The following is a 25,986-nucleotide window of genomic DNA, read 5'->3' as shown; positions in this document are numbered from 1 at the left end:
TTTAGTTTAACTCTGGAAGGGGATAGTCTAACCCCAGAGGGACTCTATTGCCAATTATCAGCATCCTAGTACAATTATGAAGTGATGTATTATTACCTTTCAACACTTGCACCAAAGACTTAACAAACATTTTCTAAGTCCAAAAATTTTCAAAAATCTGTTTTTTTTCTCCAACAAATCTTTTAGTTTAACTCCGGCAGGGGATAGTTTGACCCCCACAGGGACCATATTACCATAAATTACTATGCGTTTCAACACTTGCACCAAAAATTGAACATTTGGAAAACCAACGCCGACGCCGGAGTGACGACATAAGCTCTCACTCTTCTTCGAAGAGACGAGCTAAAAAGTCATGATTTAAGAGAAAGAAGATTTGCAAGTGAATGAACGAATGAAAAACAAAAAATGTCAATAAATGGGTTTCTTCAGAACTTTTGATTAATTCTAACCTCATCCGAAAGCCCCGCCGAAGTTTTTTTAGAAGAAAAAAGTCTTATTTCATCATAAGACCATACAATTAATAGTTGGATTTCATCTATGATTTGTAGAAGGATTTCGTTTGAGAAACCATCGATAGATTTCGTTTGAAATCTCATTAGTCGTCAGATTTCATCAGAAGACAAATTAATAGAAGATTTGAAAGCCGGATTGCCTCTGAGGACAAAACCAATATTCAAATTTCATCTGAGGACTAGGTGAAGCAGGATTTCATCAGAGGCCCCTGTAAAAAGGATTTCTTCTGTGAACAAATAAATACACAGATATTTCTTCTTTGGACAAATTAATACACAGATTTCACCTAAGGAGCACTTTAAGCAGGACAATGGTGATCCCTGAATATCTGGATTTCATATGAGTGGAATAATTAATATTCAGATTTCATTCGGGCACTTTCATATATATGAATCAATTAACAGTTGGGTTTCATTTAACTGTTTTTCATCATTGCACTTTATTCAACCTAACGGTTGAGTGATTGTATAACATACCAAGGTTGAATATCTGCAAAAAGTTGTTCTGATAACTGACTTTCACACAATATTGTATGTACACCTGACTTTCACACAATATTGTATGTACACATATTGAGGAACAGTCTCACACTAACCCGATCTTTATCCGGGCGGCAGGTACATTTACTTCAACAGGAGTCGAAATCATTCACCCGCCATTTTCTTTGTTTGATTTAGCGTCCACCAATGAGATCCCGTGTACTCCGTAAGGCATGAAGACCGAACTCGGATCTTTGTCCAGTCGGGATATTTCCTGTTTGAAAAAATCATCGTCAATATTCGCGAGTTGTCTCCCGTAGACCGCTGTCCGGTACAGGAAGTATTCGGTAATGTACATCATCTTTGGCGTGGTATAGTGGAATGTGATTGGAAGTTGGCTGCAGCAGTTTTTCCCCTGTAATTATCATAAGTACATGAATAAAGGCTTCATATTCACCAATATAACTTAACTAAAGGACATTGTTTAATTGTAACTTTTCAAAGGAAATCTTTATTGAATTTTCTGGAAAATCTGAAAATGAATTTTCCTATACTCCGTAATTAAATGTCTTCTAGGACTCATAACAAAATCAGCTGATCAGTTAATGTTTCTCCTTTCAGAACTAAATCCCTAACCAAAATGTATTTCTGAAGTTTGTAGCTCTTTTCTTGGGTAATTAACATATGGAATAGGTACTTTCCATATACGAGAATAGAGTAATGTCTTAAAGACTTGAGCCCCCCCCCCCCCCCCCCCCCCCCCCCAAAAGAAACACACAAAAAAAAAACCCCCAAAACCCCACTCCTACTAAGAAAATGATGACGTATTTACTACAGATGGCAAAAGGCCCCAGGTAGGGGTTTCCCCGTCCACTGTAAACGCCAGGGTTACTGTCTTTCGAGTACCCATATGCTCTTATTTGCCTACAAATTAACATCATTTTTCAGGTAGCGAATTTTCAAACTTGTCTTTGATAAAAAAATCCACATCATTTCAACTTCAAATGACCGAGTGAGGGGATGGAGTCACAAGTAAAGAGATCTTGCGAAATATTTAGTTGTGTGACATTCTATGGAAATGTAAAATTCCAGAATTGTTGGGAGTGGGACGACTGGTTCGCCCGTTGTCAGTATAATGTGACCGGGTGGGGTGTCCTGCTGGGTGTCTTCGGCAGTATGCTTCAGTGAGGTAGCACTATAAATCGGCAAAAGTTCCGGTCTATCAAAAGGAGACTTAACACAAACATACCGCAGCCTCCCAAAACACATATAAGCACTCACCACACGCTTGTATGTCGTACGCACGGGAGGCCGTCCTTAAATGACCTTAGCTGTTAATAGGACGTTAAACAAAATAAACCAACCCAAACCAATTTAACAGAACTTATCATTAAATTTAATTTAATAAATTATATTACTTTGTACCATACTGTCTCCATCCCCGATCTTCCAACTTTTACTTTATGGTTTCATGTTCTGAATTTACAAAACGACAAAAACCTCTCACTATCTGAAGATTCAAAATGTCAATGACTTTGTAAAAGAAATTTCAAATTCATACAGTTTTTGGGATTTAAAAAAAAAACGTTTTTACTTACTCGGCGTTTAGTTTTGAATATCTTAACTTACAGAGCCCGCCGGCTTTGAAATTTGAAATATAGTTTTATATTTAAATATATTTCTACTTACTGAGCTCACAGACTTTGGAATTTCAAATATATACTTTTACCTTCACAGACTTTGGAATTTTAAATATATACTTTTACTTTCAAAGCAATTAAGTTTTGGAAATTTCACATATACAATATTTACTTAATGAACGCACAGGATTTGATATAATGAATATATATATATAGAGATATATGTATTTTACTTACTGAGCGAGCAGGTTTGTGTGGGTATTGTAACAAATATACCGGCACTGGCCCGATGATATAATTAAGTATACTAAATGCATGGAAGGTTTCCCGTCCGAATTTATCCGTGGTTTTATAAGGTTGGACACCCACAGTCTCCAGACACCGTCCGACATCTACGTCCTCATCATTCCCGTCCCTATCACATCGATCTTTCTGGAGACCGTCTTCCACGAGCATGCGCAGAGCTGTCTGGCTCATGACATATCCGGCGCCCCCACTCATATAGCCTTGCTTTAAATGTACTTTGAAATGGTGGCCGAGATAAATTGGTTTATCGTGATCACATTTTGACAACAAAAGTTTAAGATTTTCCATTATGACGTAGGTGTCATCGTCAGCTTTCATAAACCACTCGTAATTATTGATATGGTGACGATAAATGTAATTAATCATTGACATTGTCTTTCCCGTTAGATGACTTCGGGAGTCCTCGATGTCAAAAGAAATCGTCATGGATAATTTCGACGGAGATGACGTCACAAAAAGAATTTTGTCACAGCGTTTCCCCCACGTGTCGTTGACGGCTTTAGCCTTCGTCAGTAAATTCGACGTCGTCGTGGCGATGAAACAAAAAACTTTGAGCTTTTTGGAAAGTTCGTCTGCTACAGATGTATTCACCAAAACTGCAAAATATGAAAAAAATAACTAAGATCTGATTGAAGATTACTTTCATTATTTTATGAATTTACGATGGCATGGCACGGATATCTTGAAATATTTTGCGTTTACCATCGGAACGAGTTATCAATACATGTATAAGAACAACGTTTGAATAAATAAATAAAAAAAATTGTCGTTTGTATTGAGAGAAAAAATACACAAATTTAATATCTCGAGAGACTATAGCAGATTTCATTTTGATATAATAATGAAACATTTCAAACAAATCGGAGTTGCGAATCAGAACGATTATGTCCGTTATATAATTTTTAAAACAATTGGAAAAGTAATAATGATTTTATATACATTTCTCAAAATATAAGGTTTTTAACCCCAAAGTGACAACATGGTCTCATTTCAATACTTCGTCACATGCGAGGCAATTATAATCGAGATGAACCTATAGTACGGGCCAGGATCTAGCCCGAGTTTCCTCTGGCCCTAACACCATGTCTGGTAAAACGAGGGTCTATACGGCCGGAATAAAACACCTAGATGGGACTAAATGGGTGTTCTGGGGTAAATAAATATCTCATTTATCCATATATGTAAGGTAGGTGTTATGTCACTCCCGATTTTATTGTATTTGTACTAAAATCTTAGCGACACTTAACGGCGTCGGAGAATTCCACGTTTTCAAATAGTGCGTTCTGGCCTTACACCAGACATGGTGTCAGGGCCAGAGGAAACTCGGGCTACACCAGACATGGTGTCAGGGCCAGAGGAAACTCGGGCTACACCAGAGATGGTGTCAGGGCCAGAGGAAACTCGGGCTACACCAGACATGGTGTCAGGGCCAGAGGAAACTCGGGCTACACCAGATATGGTGTCAGGGCCAGAGGAAACTCTGGCTACACCAGACACGGTGTCAGGGCCAGAGGAAACACCTACACCAGACATGGTGTCAGGTCCAAAGTAAACACCTACACCAGACATGGTGTCAGGTCCAAAGTAAACACCTACACCAGACATGGTGTCAGGGCCAGAGGAAACACCTACACCAGACAACTCAGGATCCTGTGATAAACGTAGCGTAAAATGTAGTTGGTAAAGACGAGGCCCCACACCTTATACCTATTTTTTTCAGCTATAATCGATTCAATAGGAACCGAGGTGTATTAGTTTACAATGATTTCGTTTATTACATAATATGGTATTGGCACCAGTATGGGACTCGAAATTAAAACTTCAAATTCAATAACTATTAGACCATGGTATTACAATGAAAGGTACTAAACAACTAGACATGATGTGGTTATTTTTATATTTATTTTGTTCGGTCCTTACTGTAGAATACAAATATTTACTGAGCGACACGAACTTACACCTTCATTCTCCAGTTATAATTATTCGTGATCAGTGTGGGACCTTATAAAGGGGTGGAAAGACAGTGTTGGGGCCTTATAAAGGGTGAACAGACAGTGTTGGGGCCTTATAAAGGGGTTGACAGACAGTGTGGGGCCTTATAAAGGGGTTGACAGACAGTGTGGGGCCTTATAAAGGGTGGACAGACAGTGTTGGGGCCTATTAAAGGGTGAACAGACAGTGCGGGGCCTTATAAAGGGTGGACAGACAGTGTGGGGCCTTATAAAGGGGTGGACAGACAGTGTGGGGTCTTATAAAGGGGTGGACAGACAGTGTTGGGGCCTATTAAAGGGTGAACAGACAGTGCGGGGCCTTATAAAGGGGTGGACAGACAGTGTGGGGTCTTATAAAGGGGTGGACAGACAGTCTGGAAGTCTTATTTGACGTCTGGCTTAGAGAACGTTAAGGTTTGTTAACTTAAAGAGAGAAATAGCAACCAAGGGCGATAATCACTGAGTTTGCTGTGTACGAGGCTCCATCTGAATTTAAGGACATCAAAAACTGTCATCATAAGAGGAACTTGGAAGAGATATTTCGTATGATTTGAAAAAAGGATAATGAGCAAGCCCAAAGTTCTTTCTAGTAAAAACAATAGGGACAAATCATTGCTGAATGTTAGATGATATTGGTCGGTAACAACGTAGTAACACGACGTCAGCTACCTGATGACGTCATCTTCATTTTAAATTCTCTATGTTCCAATAGAACATGTCACTTTTCCCGTTGAAATATCGATGACATTAATAATACTACCTTCTGTTTAAATTTCATTGCGCATGCGCACTATAGATATCTTATAATACATAATACATACTGGTATCGTCATCTTCGATGTCCTCGGGACGGTAGCTCTGAATTGAGGATATATCATTCGATACGTTTTCGTAGTCAAACCACATCCCTGAAAAATATAAAAAGTTACATAAAGAAAGTACAACTGTAGCTTAAAATACCACACACATTAAGTAAATATATTTGTTACGACACGATGTCACGTGACCTCAAAAATTCACTGTATGCTGTTTTGTGTGTCCTCATATGATTTGAACTAAAGCACACCACAACCCGTCACCAACAACGCGTGTTATTAGATAAAACAGACAAATTGACGTTTTACTGTCAAATTATAACGCCATAACTGTTATGTGATAAATGTCGTTGATAGTCTTTTAAATGACATAATTTCAGATGATTGAAAAATCTGAATTCTGTACCCAGAAAGGTTTATATAGAAAGTGGGTCGATATAAAGAGTTGATCACCGGGGTCACGTCTAAATATTAAGCTACATGTATATTACCATGATTTTGAACAGAATTGCAAGCGGCGATATGCTTATAATTACATTCCTGGACTAAAGCTTGGGACAGAATACTGATCACATCTCATTACCGACAGGGATGTCTTTTTATTTGTAAGTGCAGATTACTTGCGTCATTTCAAACTCGAAATATCCCGAACATCCGTAGATCTCGAGGGCTAATTACAGACACCTACTGTATGATAAAACATACGTTTTAGAACAGCTCATAATCACAAGCAAAGAACAGCTGCGAAATCGATGCGAGTAATCAAACAGCTCGTGAGCGCGTGCTGTGCAATGATTTATAATACTGCTATACAGCACATAACAATCATTATGTTTACACACTGTAATGACGTCACTAAAACAGGCCGTGCCAAAATAATTACTTGATTTAAGGCCGTATGACCCATTACAGTCTGTACGTATTTGGTATCGTAGTTCATTAGCTAAATTCAGACTTGGTTGTCTCCCTTTACGTACAGAGACTGGTCGGTTTCCAATCGGAACCCCTTGTCATTTTCTCTATCGCAGACAGATGCGAGATGTTCCGATTGGTCGGTTTCACAACATCCGGAACTCCTCTTTTTTAAATACATGTACACCGGAGGATGATCCGAATGGGTTTCACACTATACCATTGGGATAGAGTTACTGTGACGTGTCCCCTCTCTCCAAACATGTGATTTCCCTGCTAATGGAAATATTAAAGAAGAGCTGATCATTTTCGTAATCTTAGCAGTCATCAAAACTTGTTTTTATATCTATTACAATGTAATGGCTTACAATTGTATTTGCGTAGTCGCTTACTTTTATGTATAAGTATAGGCGTCAACATAAGTGATACGAGTCTCATAAGCCGTCTGTGGCTGGGCAGTACATCAATTATAATTATGGAGAAGTATTTTAAATCGATGCCTTTTACCAGTAATGTTTATGCTATGCATGTTTTATCTGTATATGTTATTTGTGACGTATTGCATGACACGATAATGATTGCTTGATTGATTGATTGACAGATTGATTGATTGGTATATATTACATTTACATGTAAGAACAAACCTTTTTTTTAAGAAACAGTCGAGAAACAACAAGTGTCATTGATCATATGTAATTGATTCCTCAGTGAATTTTTTGTTTGGTTTATTTTGTTTAACGTCCTATTAACAGCCAGGGTCATTTAAGGACGTGCCAGGTTTTGGAGGTGGAGGAAAGCCGGAGTACCCAGAGAAAAATCACTGGCCTACGGTCCGTACCTGGCAACTACCCCACGTAGGTTTCGAACTCGAAATCCAGAGGTGGAGGGCTAGTGATAAAGTGTCGGGACACCTTAACCACTAGGCAACCGCGGCCCCTACCACCTACTGAAATACAACTAGAAATATATTCATATATATGCCCCCCACACACACCTTCCTCATCTCCATCCCACTTTTGATGGAAAAAGAGCAAAGCCAAAAAAATCATCAAAACATCATTCACCTTTCCAATTTTGGCTGAAAAAAATGAAGATCTGAACAAATGTTTGACGAACAATGACGAAAGCACCATCTAAATATGTCCCTGACCACTTCATGGCTGGGGCATAAAAATGATTCCACACAAAAACATAATCTCAATTGATCAACCTTTTAAATGATCGACAAAAGGCTTATTGATATCTGACCCTGGCCAGACGTCACTCCTAACGGAGCACGTTGATTTTCTAACCAGGAAGTAGATGTCACGTGTTGGCTTTCCAAACACCAATCGCTGGCTTGGATTCATAGGTAACATTCCTGCTTAGTCCCAAATGGACAAAAGCAATTGTTCGTGAATGTGGTAATGCTAATATCAAAAATTAAATTGTGCAAACTCAAACATTCATCATTTATTGAAAGAATTTGCATGTTCGATTTTTATCTTGATATAGTCAACAATAGCTAGGATTTCTACCAGCTTAGCGTTTATTTCTGAAATGAAAAAGCCCCCAGCATCATCCCTTTCTAAACCCTAAGTTACGCCATTTCTCTTTCTTTCCCCTGCATATATTAATACTGATCCATAGCTGTTATAAAACACACGGAGACGGATTTACATAAGTAGTTAAGTACCAAGTACTTGTTTCGGAATACCTTCATTTTTTTAGTGATGTATGTACTATTTCAATTTACAATAATGAAATAAAGTTTAAAGTTAGTGTAATATAAATGAAGGTTTCATTGTATGGTAATTAACTGTATGCCGACAAATAAAATATTTTCAACTACGTATATTATTACATCAAGTAAAAAAAAAATGACTGAATTTTTAAATTCAAATAAATACTGTATATAACCAAACGCTATTGTCAAAGTTCATTGTTGTCTTTATTTTGATGTATTTTGGGAGAGGGGGCGTTTCATAACTTGCAAAAACTTGTGCCCTATCCATTTATCTCTTTAGTTGACAAAAGATTAAACTAAAAACATATAAAAATGTTCTGTTGAAAATTTTGCTGAGTTAGTTTATCACCATATATAAATTTATGTTGAATTACATATTAACACAAATGACGAAGGAAGATAACTTTATGACTCGTGCCCTACCCGGGCTTCGAACTCACGATCTACGGCACCCAATCGCCCAGTCAGAAATATACCGCTGCTCCACGTCAACGTTCCTTGAATTTTCTTTTGTAGTTATACTATGATGAATATTTATATAAATTTAATATCTCGAACGTAACCTAGATAGTCTGGTCCCAATATAATGTGTAGCTGGTACTAGCGTTAATATAACACCATGTATAGATCCATATTACGAGTGATATTAATACTTAATGATATAAAAACGATTTACTACATCAATATCATATCCTGTGAAAGGTGATTAAAGTGGTTTTTATGAATATCTATTTTTTTAATATTGAACATGTAAATGTTTATAGTGTCTCGTAAGTCTCATCAGGTCGGACATTTCCATGTAATATGTATATATGTGTGATTAATGTACTTTTATGTATTTAAAATGTGTGACACTTAAATAAAATATATTTTATCTTATAAAGTCATGAAATGACTTACCGAATTTGGACACAATGGTGTTTTATACGTAAGTACTGTATGTACGTACATACATTGTCTTTCCCCCTTTGAATGTAATGTGATATTCTTCAATGACAAACCTCAAATAATACAAGGAACAGAACGAGAAATTCCTTTGCTGAACAGGTCGCATCTCTCTCGCCATGTATCACATTACACTGTATGTGGCTGTTTTCGTCGCTAAGCGATCAGGAAAAAAAGTTAATTATGTTGTAGAACGTGCAAAATTATATGCCACACGGGAACTATGATTATCAAATTTCAATGTAAAATCTTTTGTTTACAGACGTGCTTGATCCGTTGCAGGAACCTTTGTCCGACCCTAGTGATTACATTAACCGAGGACGTAGGTCTATCAATGACAATGACAATGACAATATTTTATTCTCATAAACATATAAAGTGTAGAGAATTATATACATACAAAATTTGTACAGGACATATGATATAATACATCGATACATTTGTTAAGCAAGAGATTATCTTAAATATTGTTGAGTCGTATACTTATTTCTTTAATTAATTTCACAAGTGGTGGCCGAGTGGTTAAGGTGTACCGACACTTTATCACTAGCCCTCCACCACTGGGTTGTAAGTTCGAAACCTACGTGGGGCAGTTGCCAGGTACTGACCGTAGGCCGGTGGTTTTTCTCCGGGTACTCCGGCTTTCCTCCACCTCCAAAACCTGGCACGTCCTTAAATGACCCTGGCTGTTAATAGGACGTTAAACAAAAACAAACCAAAAAAGATTTCAATTCATCGTCTACTACAAAATTAAAAAGTGTATTAAATTTGAATGTACTTGGTCTTTCATAATAGTATCTAGATATATATTTTTTTCTGTTTAATGCTATTTGATGATCGCTACAATTAAATAGATAATGGAATTCGTCTCCTATTTCATTCAGGTTACACAGACTACAGATTCTATTTTCTCTTGGGATGTTATTCCATCTTCCGTATTCGATTGGTAATTTAATGTTACAAGTTCGAAATTTACATTAGGAATTAGCTAGCTTAGGAGGGAGGTCAAGTAGATATTTTTCTAAACTTAAATCATGTTTATAAATTCTGTAATTGGTCCCTTTCAGAGAATTGAAAACGTCATTTTTCCAATTACATATGAACAAATTTCTTAGGGTATGAAAAACAGTATTTTTTAAGCAGCGTATACTAGTAAATTCATAGTTTTCAAAAACATCTAATAAATTACATTCTTCAAAAATATTTTTAATATAGTTAGACCATTGAGCATTATAATGTCTTAAAATTTGGAAAAATTTGTTGCTCAATTTATTATGAGTTGAGACCATCATTTTGGCCCAAAATTCAATCATACGAACTTTTATATTTATACTTAATGGAAACCTTCCCAATTCTCCATATATCATAAAGTTTGGTGTAGATGTTTTTAATCTAAGGATATGTTTACAGAATTTCAAATGTAGACGTTCTAAGAGTTTGGTGTCACAAAACCCCGGATCGGATTGGAACATAATCTTGTTTATATTAACCACAAATACAAAATGAAACTGATATTACAGAAATACGAAACTCTGACAAATCACCATAGCACACATCGTATGAATATCTAAATCAATGGATGTTAATATTTCACGGTTTTGGATACAGCAAGTTTTATTACGGGGTTAACAGCTGTTTAATTAACTTTACGTATCCCTCCTCTTTACAAAAATACAATATAGAGAGAGAAAATATTTACAACATTCAACAAATAACACTATATACGAAGGGCAAATCATATAACTTTTTAAACAGTACTTTGATAAATGTTCATAAATTCCTAAAGTTTTTATGCTGGTAGAGTTCATTAGCTGTGAAAATTTAACAATATTAGAAAAATATTTCTTAATATACAATTTCCGTGCAACAGTCACAAATGGACATTTTAATAAATAATGAAATTCGTTACAGATGTTGTTAGAAGCACAGTGTGGACAAATTCTATTTTTTGATAATTTACATGAGTCCATCTACCAGATTCTATAATGAATTTATGGTGCAGTATACCTCTTAGATAGATTAAATCTCTCGACAACAGAAAATCTCTCTCTTCAGTTCGTTCGGACGAGTGTAGTGTGTCCGGGTTAAACATAAAAACTATCTACCATGACCTGTGTTTAAAAAGAATATAATAAACGTGGGAAGAAAACCCGGAAAGAATGTAACCATACATTCACAAAATCTCTTTCCTTGGCTCTAACGAGAGCTGCACGTAACCCCCCGTTCTTTGTTTCCGGAGACACACGAGTCATACATCGGTAAGTATTCGTGTACTTTAAACCACTTGTGTCTTTGTTATAGAGACAAACCAACCAATTGATTTTCGATAGACTTCAGTGCTAACGTTTTAGAGTATCTCATTAAAATTCTTGAATTCAATTGGAAAATTATCATTTATAAAAAAAGTATAAATGTTGGGTCCTTCAGCTCAAATTCTTTCCCGGGTAGCCATTTTGAAATTGGGTGAATTCCGCACTAAAAATTCGCCGAAATCTGACATTTTCACCTGTTACTTTTCATGACCTCTAGTTTTGAAAAAAAAAAATTAATCTGACTTACCAAATTTATATCAACATTACCCATGGAAAGTTACCTATCAGGCTACCTATCTGTTTTGGAACTGAATAATATACTGGCCAATCAGTGGCAGCCAGATATTTTATCCTTGGCTCAATGTTCTATACACAGGGGCAAGTTTCAAAAGTCTATTGTTCAATTGGTTGGTTGTTCCCTATATAAGGTTGTGCTTGTTCGGTAAGTGACAAGTCTGTGATTTATGATCAATATACTTGTAATCCTGGTAATTGTTAGCCGTAGTGTACCGCTCGGTTAAAGAGATCTTCTCATGAGCTCGATCAGTTGAGCGTGAGAGTATCAGCCAGAGGTCCTGGGTTCGAGGCAGTGAAATGAATTTTATTGATCGTGTGCTCAGTTTCACATAAGCTTTCAGAACACAATGAAGTGAGAAGAGATTATGCCATAAAATTGTGTACATAGTAATTTTGGAAACGAAGAATCTTTTCGTTTATGCGGACAAGCCGGTTCTATTTTAATTATAAGATATCGGGTATAACTCTTGAACAAAAAATAAATATTTAAACAGGACTTCAAAGTTGTTGTCAAGATTTGCCAGAAAGAAAATTCAAATCATCAGGGGTTCGATCCCTGTTGGGGGCACAATTTGCGGCTGACTGAGGAGGCGGGCTTTAATCGCCTAAGTACGTGTAGGAACAAAACGTCAAAAAACGTGAAGTTGGGGTTGAGGTCGAGGTTCAAACATTCTTTAGAAGTTGAGGATGAATTTCATTTTTTACTCGTATGTCAAAAATATTCAACTCTTAGAGGAAAATATATAAAGAAATATTTTTGGAAAAAACCTTCAGTCTTCAAAGTAATAGAATTACTGAACACAAATAGTCTTAAAGAATTGAATTTGCTAGGAAGATTTATCAAAGAAGCTTTTAGTTGCAGAATTGTGTAAATATACTCGGTTTGTGTAGGTGTTGAGTTTTGATGTAACAGGTTATTGCATAATAGTGTGCTTATACATTGTTGAACCTCCCGGTGTCCGTCTGTCGTGTTTACCAAATGGTATTATCTGATACTTTTTTTCCATGTCTCTCTGACTGACTGTTATAAAAGTTCTCCTATAATCCTTATTCTGTAACAGTGTATTATAATTAGTATCAATTCTGTGATTGGGCGCAGCCCTTGTAAGATTAAGTGGAATACAATGTATTTTTTTTTTGCTGATGTTGCCGGTAGACAATATGGTTGGTTAATATTCCTCATAATATAGTACATATGTCGGTTAATCGGTTTCCGTATTTAATGATAATAAGTCAATTACGTTTTGTAATTTTATTGTAATACATGTTGTATTCATATATATATATATACATATATAAATACATGTATATTAATTTATGTACTGATGGGTCATAGACCTAAAGTCAATAAATGAATTGAATTGAATCCCCGGAATAGGACATCTGCATGCCAATGAGCTTGGGGTCGCAGGTTCGTTCCTCGAGGACTAATCATAGGCTATTAAGGGCGGTCGTGTGGTTCAATGTTTTATTCACTTTAAGCCTTACGGCTCATAAGCATACTCTGGTACAGTGGTAACACACTTGTCTTTCACCAAAGCGGCCGGGGTTCGATTCCCCGATCGGACGTGAACATGTATGGAGCTGACCTGCCAGATCACGTGGGTTTTCTCCGGATGCTCCGGTTTCTCCCCACAGTAAGATTCATCATAAGCTTAAATCAGGGCTAACAAGAACACTTATAAAATAAAATTGGTGTGAATTTGCTTCGCAGTTGTAAAATAATTTCCAGGCTTTATACTAATAATAGCCTTGCTACAGGCCGCAAGCACGTACGGGTTAAAAGTTCAGCCTCCAATTGAATGTATATACTCTACGGGCTGCTGAACGATTAACACGGATCTGTGAAAAGTAAAGCGTCCAATTGACTTAGAATGAACAATATGTCCGCGAACTGAACATCGAATCTTATCGATTTAACGTCAAGTATTTTGTAATATAATACAATGAGCTATTGTTTACGGGAGAATACAATAGAGAACAGCCCGGATTATAACAAAACAATCACAAACATCATTGTTCTCTTTCTAAAGAGCAAATAAGTTTTGTGAAAACCGGAACATGCGGAAACACAAATAAACTATCAAAGATTTACATTTTAAATGTGTGATGGATTGTCCGTCATATCTAAACAGAGTACTTACTTCATGTTCGATTAAAACATCTCACCCAGAAAAAAATATTGTTTTGTTTTTGCGACTCATTCATTTGGCTTTCATTGAATTCGTTTCCATCGCATGTATTTTTTTGCTTCAATTAATGGCGATCCATTTTATTATCAATGAAGGAAAATGTGTATTCGACATAAGTTATGGAAGGTGAATATCAGATTTTTTTTTATTTGACAAAAGCGCTATTTTTTCCACAAATTTGAACAAAGTTTAACATATTCTCGCAACAGTGGGGATCAAAGGTGGCGGGTGGCTAGCTATAGGGGACACTAACAGTCAGGGTTATATGAGGGCGGGTGTCTATGGAGACACCAACAGCCAGGGTTATATGAGGGCGGGTGTCTATGGAGACACCAACAGCCAGGGTTATATGAGGACGGGTGTCTATGGAGACATCAACAGCCAGGGTTATATGAGGACGGGTGTCTAGGGAGACACCAACAGCCAGGGTCATATGAGGACATGTGTCTATGGAGACACCAACAGTCAGGGTCATATGAGGACGGGTGTCTATGGAGACACCAACAGTCAGGGTAATATGAGGACGGGTGTCTATGGTGACACCAACAGTCAGGGTTATATGAGGACATGTGTCTAGTGAGACACCAACAGTCAGGGTTATATGAGGATGGGTGTCAGAGAGACACCGACAGTCAGGGTTATATGAGGACGGGTGTCTATGAAGACACCAACAGTCAGGGTTATATGAGGACGGGTGTCTATGGAGACACCAACAGTCAGGGTTATATGAGGACGATTGTCTATGGAGACACCAACAGTCAGGGTTATATGAGGACGGGTGTCTATGGAGACATCAACAGCCAGGGTTATATGAGGACGGGTGTCTAGGGAGACACCAACAGCCAGGGTCATATGAGGACATGTGTCTATGGAGACACCAACAGTCAGGGTCATATGAGGACGGGTGTCTATGGAGACACCAACAGTCAGGGTCATATGAGGACGGGTGTCTATGGAGACACCAACAGTCAGGGTCATATGAGGACGGGTGTCTATGGAGACACCAACAGTCAGGGTTATATGAGGACGGGTGTCTATGAAGACACCAACAGTCAGGGTTATATGAGGACGGGTGTCTATGGAGACACCAACAGCCAGGGTTATATGAGGACGGGTGTCAAGGGGACACCAACAGTCAGGGTTATATGAGGACGGGTGTCTATGGAGACACCAACAGTCAGGGTCATATGAGGACATGTGTCTATGGAGACACCAACAGTCAGGGTTATATGAGGACAGGTGTCAAGGAGACACCAACAGCCAGGGTTATATGAGGACATGTGTCTAGGGAGACACCAACAGTCAGGGTTATATGCGGACGGGTGTCTAGGGAGACACCAACAGTCAGGGTTATATGCGGACGGGTGTCTAGGGAGACACCAACAGCCAGGGTCATGTGAGGGCGGGTGTCTATGGAGACACCAACAGTCAGGGTTATATGAGGACATGTGTCTATGGAGACAACAACAGTCAGGGTCATATGAGGACATGTGTCTAGGGAGACACCAACAGCCAGGGTCATATGAGGACGGGTGTCTAGGGAGACACCAACAGCCAGGGTGATGTGAGGACAGGATTCTAGGGAGACACAAATAGAAAAGATTCCTAGAAAGAAGTTGTTATGACGTAGTTATTTCGAGAGGCGTTTACTGTGCTGGCTATGTAAGGCTACTGTAGGGTCATAGGTCAGTTAATGAAATATAATGAACGAAAAAATGTAATCCATAAGGTAGCAAATCGTTAACGTCTCTCATACATAATTAAATAACATCGATATACAGCACGATTGCTGAAATTACAAATCATTAAAGTTTTAGATTACAATAAACAATTATCCATATTAATGAAATACGATTAATTAGAGTCAAAACTCAGAAATTTGTCAGAAACGAGGAACATACAATGTACATGTAACATATGAGGATTAAATAGACGATTTAAAAAAGGGGGCAGAAAAATGTTATTCTTACTTAGGGACTAATAACCCCGAGTTTTCTCTGGCCCTGACACCATCAGGGGTGAGATTTGTGCTTTCCAAAAAGGAGGGAAAATACTAACCCAACCTGCAAAATCATCATTTTTGGGCTTTTTAGACTGATTCCAAAAGTTTTTGTTTCTTGGAAACCAATTCAAAAAAAGAAGAAATCCTCTGGAAAGAGGAAGAATCTTATCCCTACACCATGTCTGGTGTAGCGCGAGTTTCCTCTGGCCCTGACACCATGTTTCTTGCAGGGCCAAGAGCGCGCACTAATATATGAAAACGTGGAATTCTCCGGCACCGTTTTGTGTCGCTAAGATTTTGGTGCAAATACAATAAAACTGGGTGTGACATAACACCTACCTTACATATATGGATAAATGAGATACTTATTTACCCCTAAACACCCATTTGGTTCCATATAGGTTTTCTATTCCGTCCGTATAGACCCTCGTTTTACGCAAGTACAAATTTCACATTTTCATATAGTAGTGCGCTCTGGTCCTACACCAGACACGACGTCAGGACCAGAGGAAATTTGAGACGAATAAACAAACTTGGGAAAAAAAGAATAGATCCGATAGGATAAAGATAACGGGTAACAATAAGGCGGTAGATCTATATTGTCGGCACATGACATAACCTTTAATATTAACCAATCAGAACGTTACTTTTTATTCACTGCACCGACATCGACATAGAAGATATGTACATTTGTGTTGCAATGTAGCGTGTTGTTTTCTAAACACACCTGATAACAGCTTTTTAACAAGCTTCAGATGATGACAACAGAAAACTCTCCAGTTCATCTAAATAACTTAATTATTACATATATATGTACGATAGTTTTTTTTATGAAATAACAACAAAAAATATACTTTGATAATAAACAATAGGGGATCAATGAACGAACCCTGTGGTACTCCATCCTCATCTACCAGAGTCAATGCCCTTCGTTCCACTCCAAGAGGTTGGGAGAGAGGGGATGAATGAGAGGGGAAATGGGGAAGGGAAGAGGGAATGTAATTCAGCGTTCGTTTATTCTATTTCTCGCTTCTCATACTGGTTTTGAGCCATGGAGGATGAGGCTAAGATCTACGAAGGAGAGTCTACGGCAGCTGTAAATTTCCTAAGCCCCTTCCTAACAACGACACATTTCATTCAGAGGTGAACATTTGACTTGCTCTAGATCAGTCAGACACGATAAAAACTGGTCCAGATTTCCATCCTTTCATTATCGTTAGTTTTTATTCAAATCCACTCAAGCATGTCGTTTGACCGGGGCAGGATGATGATACGAGGTCTGATATCAGTGTCAAGGCTGGCCGACATCAGCTTGTTTAGGGCTACGACACCTGGTCTTTAGAAGGTAGACACAATCGTTTTGTGTCGTGACACACGTACGTTGTGGGTGTCTTTGATTCTGACTGAATTTATTCACATCTGTGTGATAGGAAAATCACCCACCCGGTTGATTGAGTTTTATTACAACTTAAGCTCAGCTGGTTGAGCCGGGATGTACAAGCGGTCATTGTGAAATGATTTGTTGACATAGACGTGTACATGCACCTTTATATAATGAATCATAAACGTTCTCATTCTGCTCTTAATTCTTAGCCCAGAATCGAATTTAAAGAAATAAGCACAATGAAGAAATGACCCGCCCACTTTCCGTTATAGTATTCAGACACTGCAATAATGACACGCCCACATTCCGTAATAGTATTCAGACACTGCAATAATGACACGCCCACATTCGTAATAGTATTCAGACACTGCAATAATGACACGCCCACATTCCGTAATAGTATTCAGAAACTGTAATAAATGCAATAATAATATGTAGTTTAGGACCCTTTTTCCTCGACGTCATGGCGACCCCATTCAAAATATCTACACACAGGGATTTGGCACAAAAGCCGAACCAACGGTCCATATACATGGTATGTATTATACATGTATTTGGACCGTAGATTAGTAATTCATGTCAAAATCCTGTGGTAACACACATAACAGAAGCCTTTGCTGCTGAGGAAAAAATACAAATAATTGAAACTTTAAACAAAGTATCATTCTACTGTCTGTCGTGTCGGACAGTTACGCTATAATAAAGCTTTAACAATGGCGGAATGAATGAATGAATGAATGAATGAATGAATGAATGAACCGAATCAAGATGATGACAAATGAATGAATGATTGAACGAATGATTGAATGAATGATTGAAAATGAATGAATGATTGAAAGAATGATTGAATGAATGAATAAATGAATGATTGAATGATTGAATGATTGAATGAATGATTGAATGAATGATCCGAATCAAGTTTATAATAAATGAATCAATCAATCAATATTATAATAAATGTAAGAATGAATGAATAAACAGAATCAAGTTTACAATGAATGGTGAAGCCCTCTTGCAAGAGGAATACTTGTAGATATCGAAAAAAATTGTACCTGAAAAATATACATAGTATATAAACCAAAAGTATACATGTATATGGTATGGTATGGTATTGTGTGTAATGGTATTATATTATAGAAAATGGCTGAGTTTTAAAGTTCGTCGAGGTGAATCAAGGATTAAACTTAAGTTCCTACTTTAAGTTAAATGGTACTGTACACTGTAGACTATATAACTACAGTACCGACTATGTAAACACGGTATAGGGCCTATCGACCAGATCGGTGTGTGACGACATTGAACAAAGACATCAGATATATAGAGAATACATGGTCAGTGTCTTAAAATATAAGCTGTATTTTGGCGAGGGTAAAGAAAGACAAAAGTGGCGAGCCTTGGCGAGCCACTTTTGTCTTTCTGTCCCGAGCCAAAAATACAGCTTATATTTTAAGACACTGACCATGTATTCTATTTATCCTGCAACAGTAATCAAAATAATCATCAAAAATAACCATTTTGAAGTGAAACGGTGTCAAAAATGACAGAAATATGTTCGCCTTTTTAAACGGTGGGTGTATTCCGACAATGCGGTGGCAGTTGCAGGATAAATATGTGTATAAATTTATATCTTCGGATCACCAACACATAGTGTATATATATATATAACAAAAACATTCACGACATAGCACGCGCTGCCATAACATCGAATCAACCCGCAATGTTATTTTGTTAAACCTTTAAATTATATTTATTTATTTATTTACTTTTAGCATCTGTACACCACCTAAGATGTTTCCTAATTAATCATAATAGGCCCTCGGCGAATTAAGTATAGGCCGAGGGGGGTCGTTTTTACAACATTACGATATTTTTTGTTGTTTATACCTACTATATTTGTGTAACTGTTCCATGTTCTATGTCTATATGTGATCGTATGTAATTTACCTGTGTCTTGATGAAGGGGCAGATTGCCTCGAAAATTCGATAATTTACTTGTCTGTACTGTCGTTATTACTACTTGACATATATATATATAGTAATAACGACAGTTATTGTACTGTACTGTACTGCCGGCATTACGAATTATTTATATATATATATACAGTCAAACCTGTCTATAACGACCACCCAAGGGGAGACAGAAAAACAATTAATACTCCGTAATGGCGACAGTACACGATTTGGGAGAGTGTGCGTTCATTAGACTTGGTATCTCATATCGCGGAAGGAAGTAAGACAAGAATGTAATGACCTTACAGAAGCCGTTAGAGGTCATGATTAGACAAGACGGACATGCTTTTAAAAACGTTATGTGTTAGGTCTCTCATAGTTCTTAATTATACTAGATAGCTAAGACGACAGTGTAAATATGCACAGAGACGCGATATATTAGCTTTACATATTAAAATATTCGTATAAACAATATCATATCTATAAGAGCAAAGATTGGTTAACAAGTGTAAACAACTTGACGATGATTGGTTATCGAGTGTAAACAACTTGAGGTTGAAAAATACTCAATCCGCCATTTTTATTAGCATATCTGTAAACAACTTAGCTATTCTTTGTAAACAGAATCAAGAATGTCGGAATAAACGACCGTGGATTTCATGATTTTTAGCAGAATTATGGAAGCGCAGCAGACCTGCATGGGAAATTTTGGGGTGGGTGAATGTTGAATTCACGACAACGAGTCTCCTAAATCTTACGTCATGTTCAATCTTACGTCATGTTCAATCTTACGTCATGTTCAATCTTGCGTCACGTAGCGAGTTTTTAGTTTACACATTTTTTATTTGACATTAAAAGAGACAGGAAAATTATTACAATCCAATTATGAAACGCACTCTCCTTACAACCAATAAAACACACATAATATATAATGAACACAGCAAGTGATTACCCCTTGTACACATTTTGATAAGGACTTTTTTTACTAGACTAGTGACGTACGCGTCTAAAAATACTGACGTTAAGAGTTTTTGAACCTTCAATCAGAGATGGGCTTCCCCTGTACAATGAGTATCGTGTCTGATTTAATTCAGGAACAAGAATATTTATTTTTTCAAATACTTCCATCATTTTCTCTTCATCTCTCGCTTCATTTCCAAAAGTCAACATATGTGATAACAAGTGGCATCACGCTGTAGGATTCCTTCTGTTTAAAGCTTAATTTTGTTATCCTGCTGAGCTAATGAATTTTTCATGTAGTGTAATTGTCTAGTATAAAAATGTGTGTAATTGGTAGGCTCGATATTTAACACAACATGAATGAGGTATGGAAATCACAACTCAAATGTGAATCAAGTTCTATATGTCTCAATGTTGTATGTGGACTAACCACTCAATATTGTATGTGAATCAACAATTCTATATATGAACCATCCACTCAGTGAGGTATTTGAAAATTCAAACATAAATATCATGAAAGATATCTGCCAGTGCCACTGTTTTTTAAACTAAGTGGATCATAACGACTGAATTACAGTGATGTTTGGGTTACGCGGGCATGTTTAGTAGCCCCCCCCCCCCCCTCCCATGAAAACCCCGACATTTACAACTAGAAAAGAACTTGTTCTGTGTCAATATGTCAATGGTTCTGACAGTCAAGTTTGAACACTTTAACACTTTACACGTCACGACGTTGTTTGAAATCCCATTGAATTTGTCTTCCTTGTTTTCGATATTCGTGTCTAGACAGACAAGTCGAGATTTTTAATTTGAATACAATTATAGTCATACAATATGTACTTAATGTAACAACTCTTATAGTTAAATCCTGCTTAGTGTTCTCAGCATACACGGAGTGGGACGACTGGTTCGTCCATTGTCAGTATAATGTGACCGGGTGGGGTGTCCTGCTAGGTGTCTTCGGCAGTATGCTTCAGTGAGATAGCACTATAAATCGGCAAAAGTTGCGGCCTATCACATGGAGACTTAACACGAACATACCGCAGCCTCCCAAAACACACATACGCATTCATGTCGCACACACGGGAGGCCGTCCTTAAATGACCTTGGCTGTTAATAGGACGTTAAACAAAATAAACCAAACCAAACCAAACCAAACCAACCACAGGGCCATCATGTGAAGTAAGTTGAGTTGAGCATGCGCATGAAATTATTTCAGAAATAGGAGCCTAGACCAAAGCAAACCCCCCCCCCCCCCCCCCCCCCCCCCCCCACCCCTCATGTATCTGTCCACGTTATTTCTTTCCCCTCAGAAGTTGATAGGTTACAAAGCGCCATCTAAATGTAATGTTTTGGAGGAGAACACGGAATATTGATACAAGGTAAATATAGATTATAGCAATAATTACGAAGATGGTCTCAAATTATCGGATCCCTGTGCATAAACAATGTATACGGACTGTACCCGGTCCCTGTGTATATACCTAGATATAGAAATATACATATCAAAAAATCAATAATTGGACTTCAATTAAGAGTGCTCTTAATTTATATAAGGCAACGGTCGATAGTCATAACGTGACGCTAAAATATATTGATTCCAAGGATTGTCTCCTTAAAGGAACCACCAATTCATAAAATGAACAATATACATATCAAAGTTCACGTCAAGAGCGAGGTCACATGGGCCTTATTTTGTGTCTCACAAGTTTTTAAACCACATATACATAGTAAGTAGAAACAAGTGTACCCTTGTACTTGTCTTCGTGGGGCACTATCACCTGATAACATAAATCACCATATTATTCATGAATCATACCAATTTGCCATGTTTAAATATAGGGGGGAGGGGGGTAGCGGTACCTTCATATGCATGTCAAGGTATTTTTTCAATGGAGAATAACATAAGCGTTAAAAAAATACTCGAAGATACAATATAAATTGACAAAAATTCTATTTATAGAACAACAAACCTTTAGCAAAGGCTTTACCGGTAAATATATAATCTACTGTTATTTCATAATCTGTATTTTGGTATGTCACTATTGTTAAAAGGAATTTTAAACTACTAGGCTTGTTGAACCCAATTAGTACTGTCAATGTGTACATGTACGTGGATTCACTACCAGATTTCGACAACGCCTGCTCAAATTACAAGATATATTTGTATACAGGTAGGTTATGTGCAATAATTCAATTCAATCTGGCCACTTTACCATAGCATAAATATTGCACGAGCTTGACCACTTAGCCGAAGCACGCATGGTAACCACCGAAGCATGTAGAACCCTGGACACACAGTAATGGCTATACCTGAGACAAACGCAGAGATGGCCGCGATTTTATAATCCGATTCATTCGGTCAACTTCTATATAATTAGCTGGATTGTCTTACCTTTATTTTTGATGTACAGCAGGTGAATGTATAGGTATAATCCCACGATAAATAATCCCCACATATACGTCCGGCGAAGATGGATTGTCCTCATGATGTTGACCGGTAAACAGCGCCGCTGCCCACACACGTGTAGCTGTGTGGCACATGTGCGCTCACCGACAGGTAGTATATGAGCTGACATCTTGGGCTATTTTTAGCTCCGCGACAAAACCTTTCGACCACCGTTAAACAAATAACAAATGGCAAACAACAGCGTGACGAAACCCGCAGGGAAGACAGACAGTAGCGGCTAAAGTGTTTGTCCTGGTAAAGTGCGGTCTGAGGTGAGATAATGGCATTGAGAAATAAATTGATTTGCATACATAGTACATAAACGTCTATTTAGCTATTACTCGCTCTCTGCTCTCATGAAAAATAAATCCGATTACACACTTAGCTGTCCAATATACAGTACATGTAATAGCTCTTCTGGGACAGAAAGGAACGTTCCAATGCAATTGTTAATTAATAATACCATATCCAGTTCGAATGATTATACATTTATCCGAGTATGACAGTTCGGCAGAATATACATTCACCCGAGGATAACAGTTCGGCAGAATATACATTACCCGAGGGTGACAGTTCGGCAGAATATACATTCACCCGAGGATGACAGTTCGGCAGAATATGCATGCATACGAGGATGACAGTTCGGCAAATACTGTCATTTTACTCTTTCATCTCGGGTTTTACTGACACTCGTCCATATGGCAATCGACACAAAGAAAAAATAATATCTATAGAATTATGCATAAAATAGATATTGATTCTTAAGCAATTCGACACCTCAGCATGACAACTCGGTTCACCCTAGAAAATACGCATTGTCTAGTTACTATAAACACTATGTAGGGTGCCCTATACAATTACTGTATCTGCAGTCATAACAATCATGCTATCATAATAAGTAGACGGAACAATATTTTGATTAAAATTTGCTGTCAGAAAATCCTTTATTATCACTACCTGTAAACCTTTGTATATTTTATTATATTAGTATCTAATGACTATGTTTTCTCAAGGCCCCTTTTTGTAACGCGACTGTATTCCGTAATTACCACTGCTTCCGTATTTTCGATACTCCGGATTTTTCACTGCTCCGGAGTTTTCGATATTCCGAAAAACAAACACTATTTTTTTATTCCGTTATTTTCAATTTCACTCTTGTCTATTCAGAAATATTCACTCTTTCCGTATTATCGGTAATCCGTAATATTCACTTCTCCGGTTTCGTATATTTCCTAGAAATCGTAGCTGCAGTATCTCCGCTAATCCGTTATACCAAACACATCAATATATTGTCAGTATTTCGAAGTATCCACAACTACTGTTTTGTTAAGATTTCCTAACATTCGCGGCCGGTTTCCATTCGATGTTTCCATACAGTGATACCCATCTCCCTCGCTATTTACACAACACATTGTACATATGATAGTCACATCCAGATGTTTTTATAAAACTTCAATATCCTTCTTGGTCTTTCCTGTGTGCTCAGAAAATACAACTGCTAAATAAATATTATACAATCAGTAGGCATAATCCTACTGGCTTTCGTTACCTATGGTCCGATCTTTTAAGTTCGATCATGCCAGGAAGCTATTTTAGACTCTTTACAAGTGGCAGAATATTTCAATTGGAATTGCATGACTATGATTATTGTACCATATTACGCATGCGCGTAATGCATAACCATTTGTAATCGACTGAGCGGAACGTTGCCCCTTAATAATACGCTGAGCAGGATATACCCGTACAATAGTTAGTTATTGTGTATACCGTTATTGTGACCCTGTCATTGACTTAGAGTGGTAGCCACGCAAGCTCAAATGATAATAAGAAATAACCCAAACAGAGGTTCAAATTCGATAGAGCAAACGAAAGGATTAATTTATCGTAGATCCCTAATTGTGGATAAATATATGTAAACGTCGGCTAATGTCTGGTGTCTTAAAAATATAACGGAACGAGTGTGGTAATCCCTTGCCTATTTACTGCTTGAATTAGAAAAGGAGTATATTTTGATTCGGATGGTCTGGGTTCTGGGGTCGTTTTTAGGTATCCCATGGGGCCAGTGGCAATGGTAAACCAGGCACTGGTTTATCAAGGTTTCTGAATTTATTTTTTTCTTAAGGAAACATAACTGGATTGTGGCGTAAATGGATTTAAGGAAAAGGAACTTTTCTAGAATTCTTTTTGAGTTCAGGTTTTTCTTTAAGGTAAGAAAAATGGGTCCGTGGGAAAGGGAATCTTGTATTTTGTAGTATTTTATAGTTTTTAAGGAACAATTTACTATCTTCCGATATTCCTTATAGTGGTAGACTGATATTTTTCTAGTGAAGTATTTTGACTCGGCAGTACATCATCACATCTGTAACGTAACATAGGTCAGGTTACCCATTCTCGTAGACTGATTAAAGCTTGACTGTTCTCTAACAAATGAACATTGTTTTATGCAAGAATAAAAAAAAAAACTGACCTATTTAAACTTCGTGTTTTCAGAGACGTGTATAACAACGTGTTTTGTTGAAACCTAAAAAAATGCCGATTCTAAAAGAAAAAGAAAATCATTTGTCTCTTAATTGAAAATGCTTACATTTAAATATTCTGCCAGGATAAGATTAAAGAAAGGTTTGAAATGGCCAACAATAGTCTTCGACAGTGTCAGAAGGTCGTGGCTGAGGTATTTAAATTTACCAACAACGCCACCGATAGCTTTGTTAGCGGAATGTTCTCAAATGGGAAAAGGCACAAGAGGCCAGGGGGCCGCGGTAGCCCTCCAGCTCTTGGTTGCGAGCTCGAAACCTACATGGGGCAGTTGCCAGGTAGTGACCGCAGGCCGGCGGTTTTTCTCAGGGTACTTCGGCTTTCCTCCACCTCCAACACATGGCACGTCCTTAAATGACCCTGGCTGTTAATAGGACGTTAAACAAAAAACAAAAAACAAACAAACAAACAAACAAACAATCAAGCACAAGAGGCTACTAAAAACAAAACAAAAAACATCTACAGCAAAGTAAACCGGACATAATTAAACATATTTGCTTTACGTGTAGATAAAACCTTCTGTCTACATACGTAAGTGATAATAATATCAAAAATAATTAGATGTATATATTAGTCAG

At 37.5% G+C, this 25,986-nt stretch overlaps 1 protein-coding gene across 1 annotated transcript; it reads right to left on the bottom strand.

Annotated features, from left to right (window-relative positions):
• Nucleotides 1-270: 270 nt before the first annotated feature.
• On the bottom strand, nucleotides 271-24,187 carry LOC117315796 (glycoprotein-N-acetylgalactosamine 3-beta-galactosyltransferase 1-like). The gene is made up of 4 exons (XM_033870195.1): nucleotides 22,820-24,187; nucleotides 5,751-5,837; nucleotides 2,870-3,534; nucleotides 271-1,407 (listed from the first exon to the last, which is right to left on the bottom strand). The coding sequence occupies exons 1-4, from the start codon at nucleotides 23,001-23,003 to the stop codon at nucleotides 1,162-1,164; spliced, it is 1,182 nt and encodes a 393-aa protein (XP_033726086.1). The 5' UTR covers nucleotides 23,004-24,187; the 3' UTR covers nucleotides 271-1,161.
• Between the last annotated feature and the right edge of the window lie 1,799 nt (nucleotides 24,188-25,986).

The sequence above is a fragment of the Pecten maximus genome, chromosome 17 (assembly GCF_902652985.1).
Source record: "Pecten maximus chromosome 17, xPecMax1.1, whole genome shotgun sequence".
NCBI lineage: Eukaryota > Metazoa > Mollusca > Bivalvia > Pectinida > Pectinidae > Pecten > Pecten maximus.
The sequence above is the reverse complement of the archived record's forward strand: the minus strand, read 5'-3'. Positions and strand labels throughout refer to the sequence as shown.

What these genes read in the sequence shown, in the direction of transcription:
- LOC117315796 (XM_033870195.1), bottom strand. Translation starts at nt 23,003, where the DNA reads ATGTCAGCTCATATACTACCTGTCGGTGAGCGCACATGTGCCACACAG. An exon ending in CATCGAAGATGACGATACCA is followed by an intron (nt 3,535 to 5,750) that starts GTATGTATTATG and finishes CATATTTTGCAG; the next exon opens with TTTTGGTGAATACATCTGTA. An exon ending in CACACAAACCTGCTCGCTCA is followed by an intron (nt 1,408 to 2,869) that starts GTAAGTAAAATA and finishes TGATAATTACAG; the next exon opens with GGGAAAAACTGCTGCAGCCA.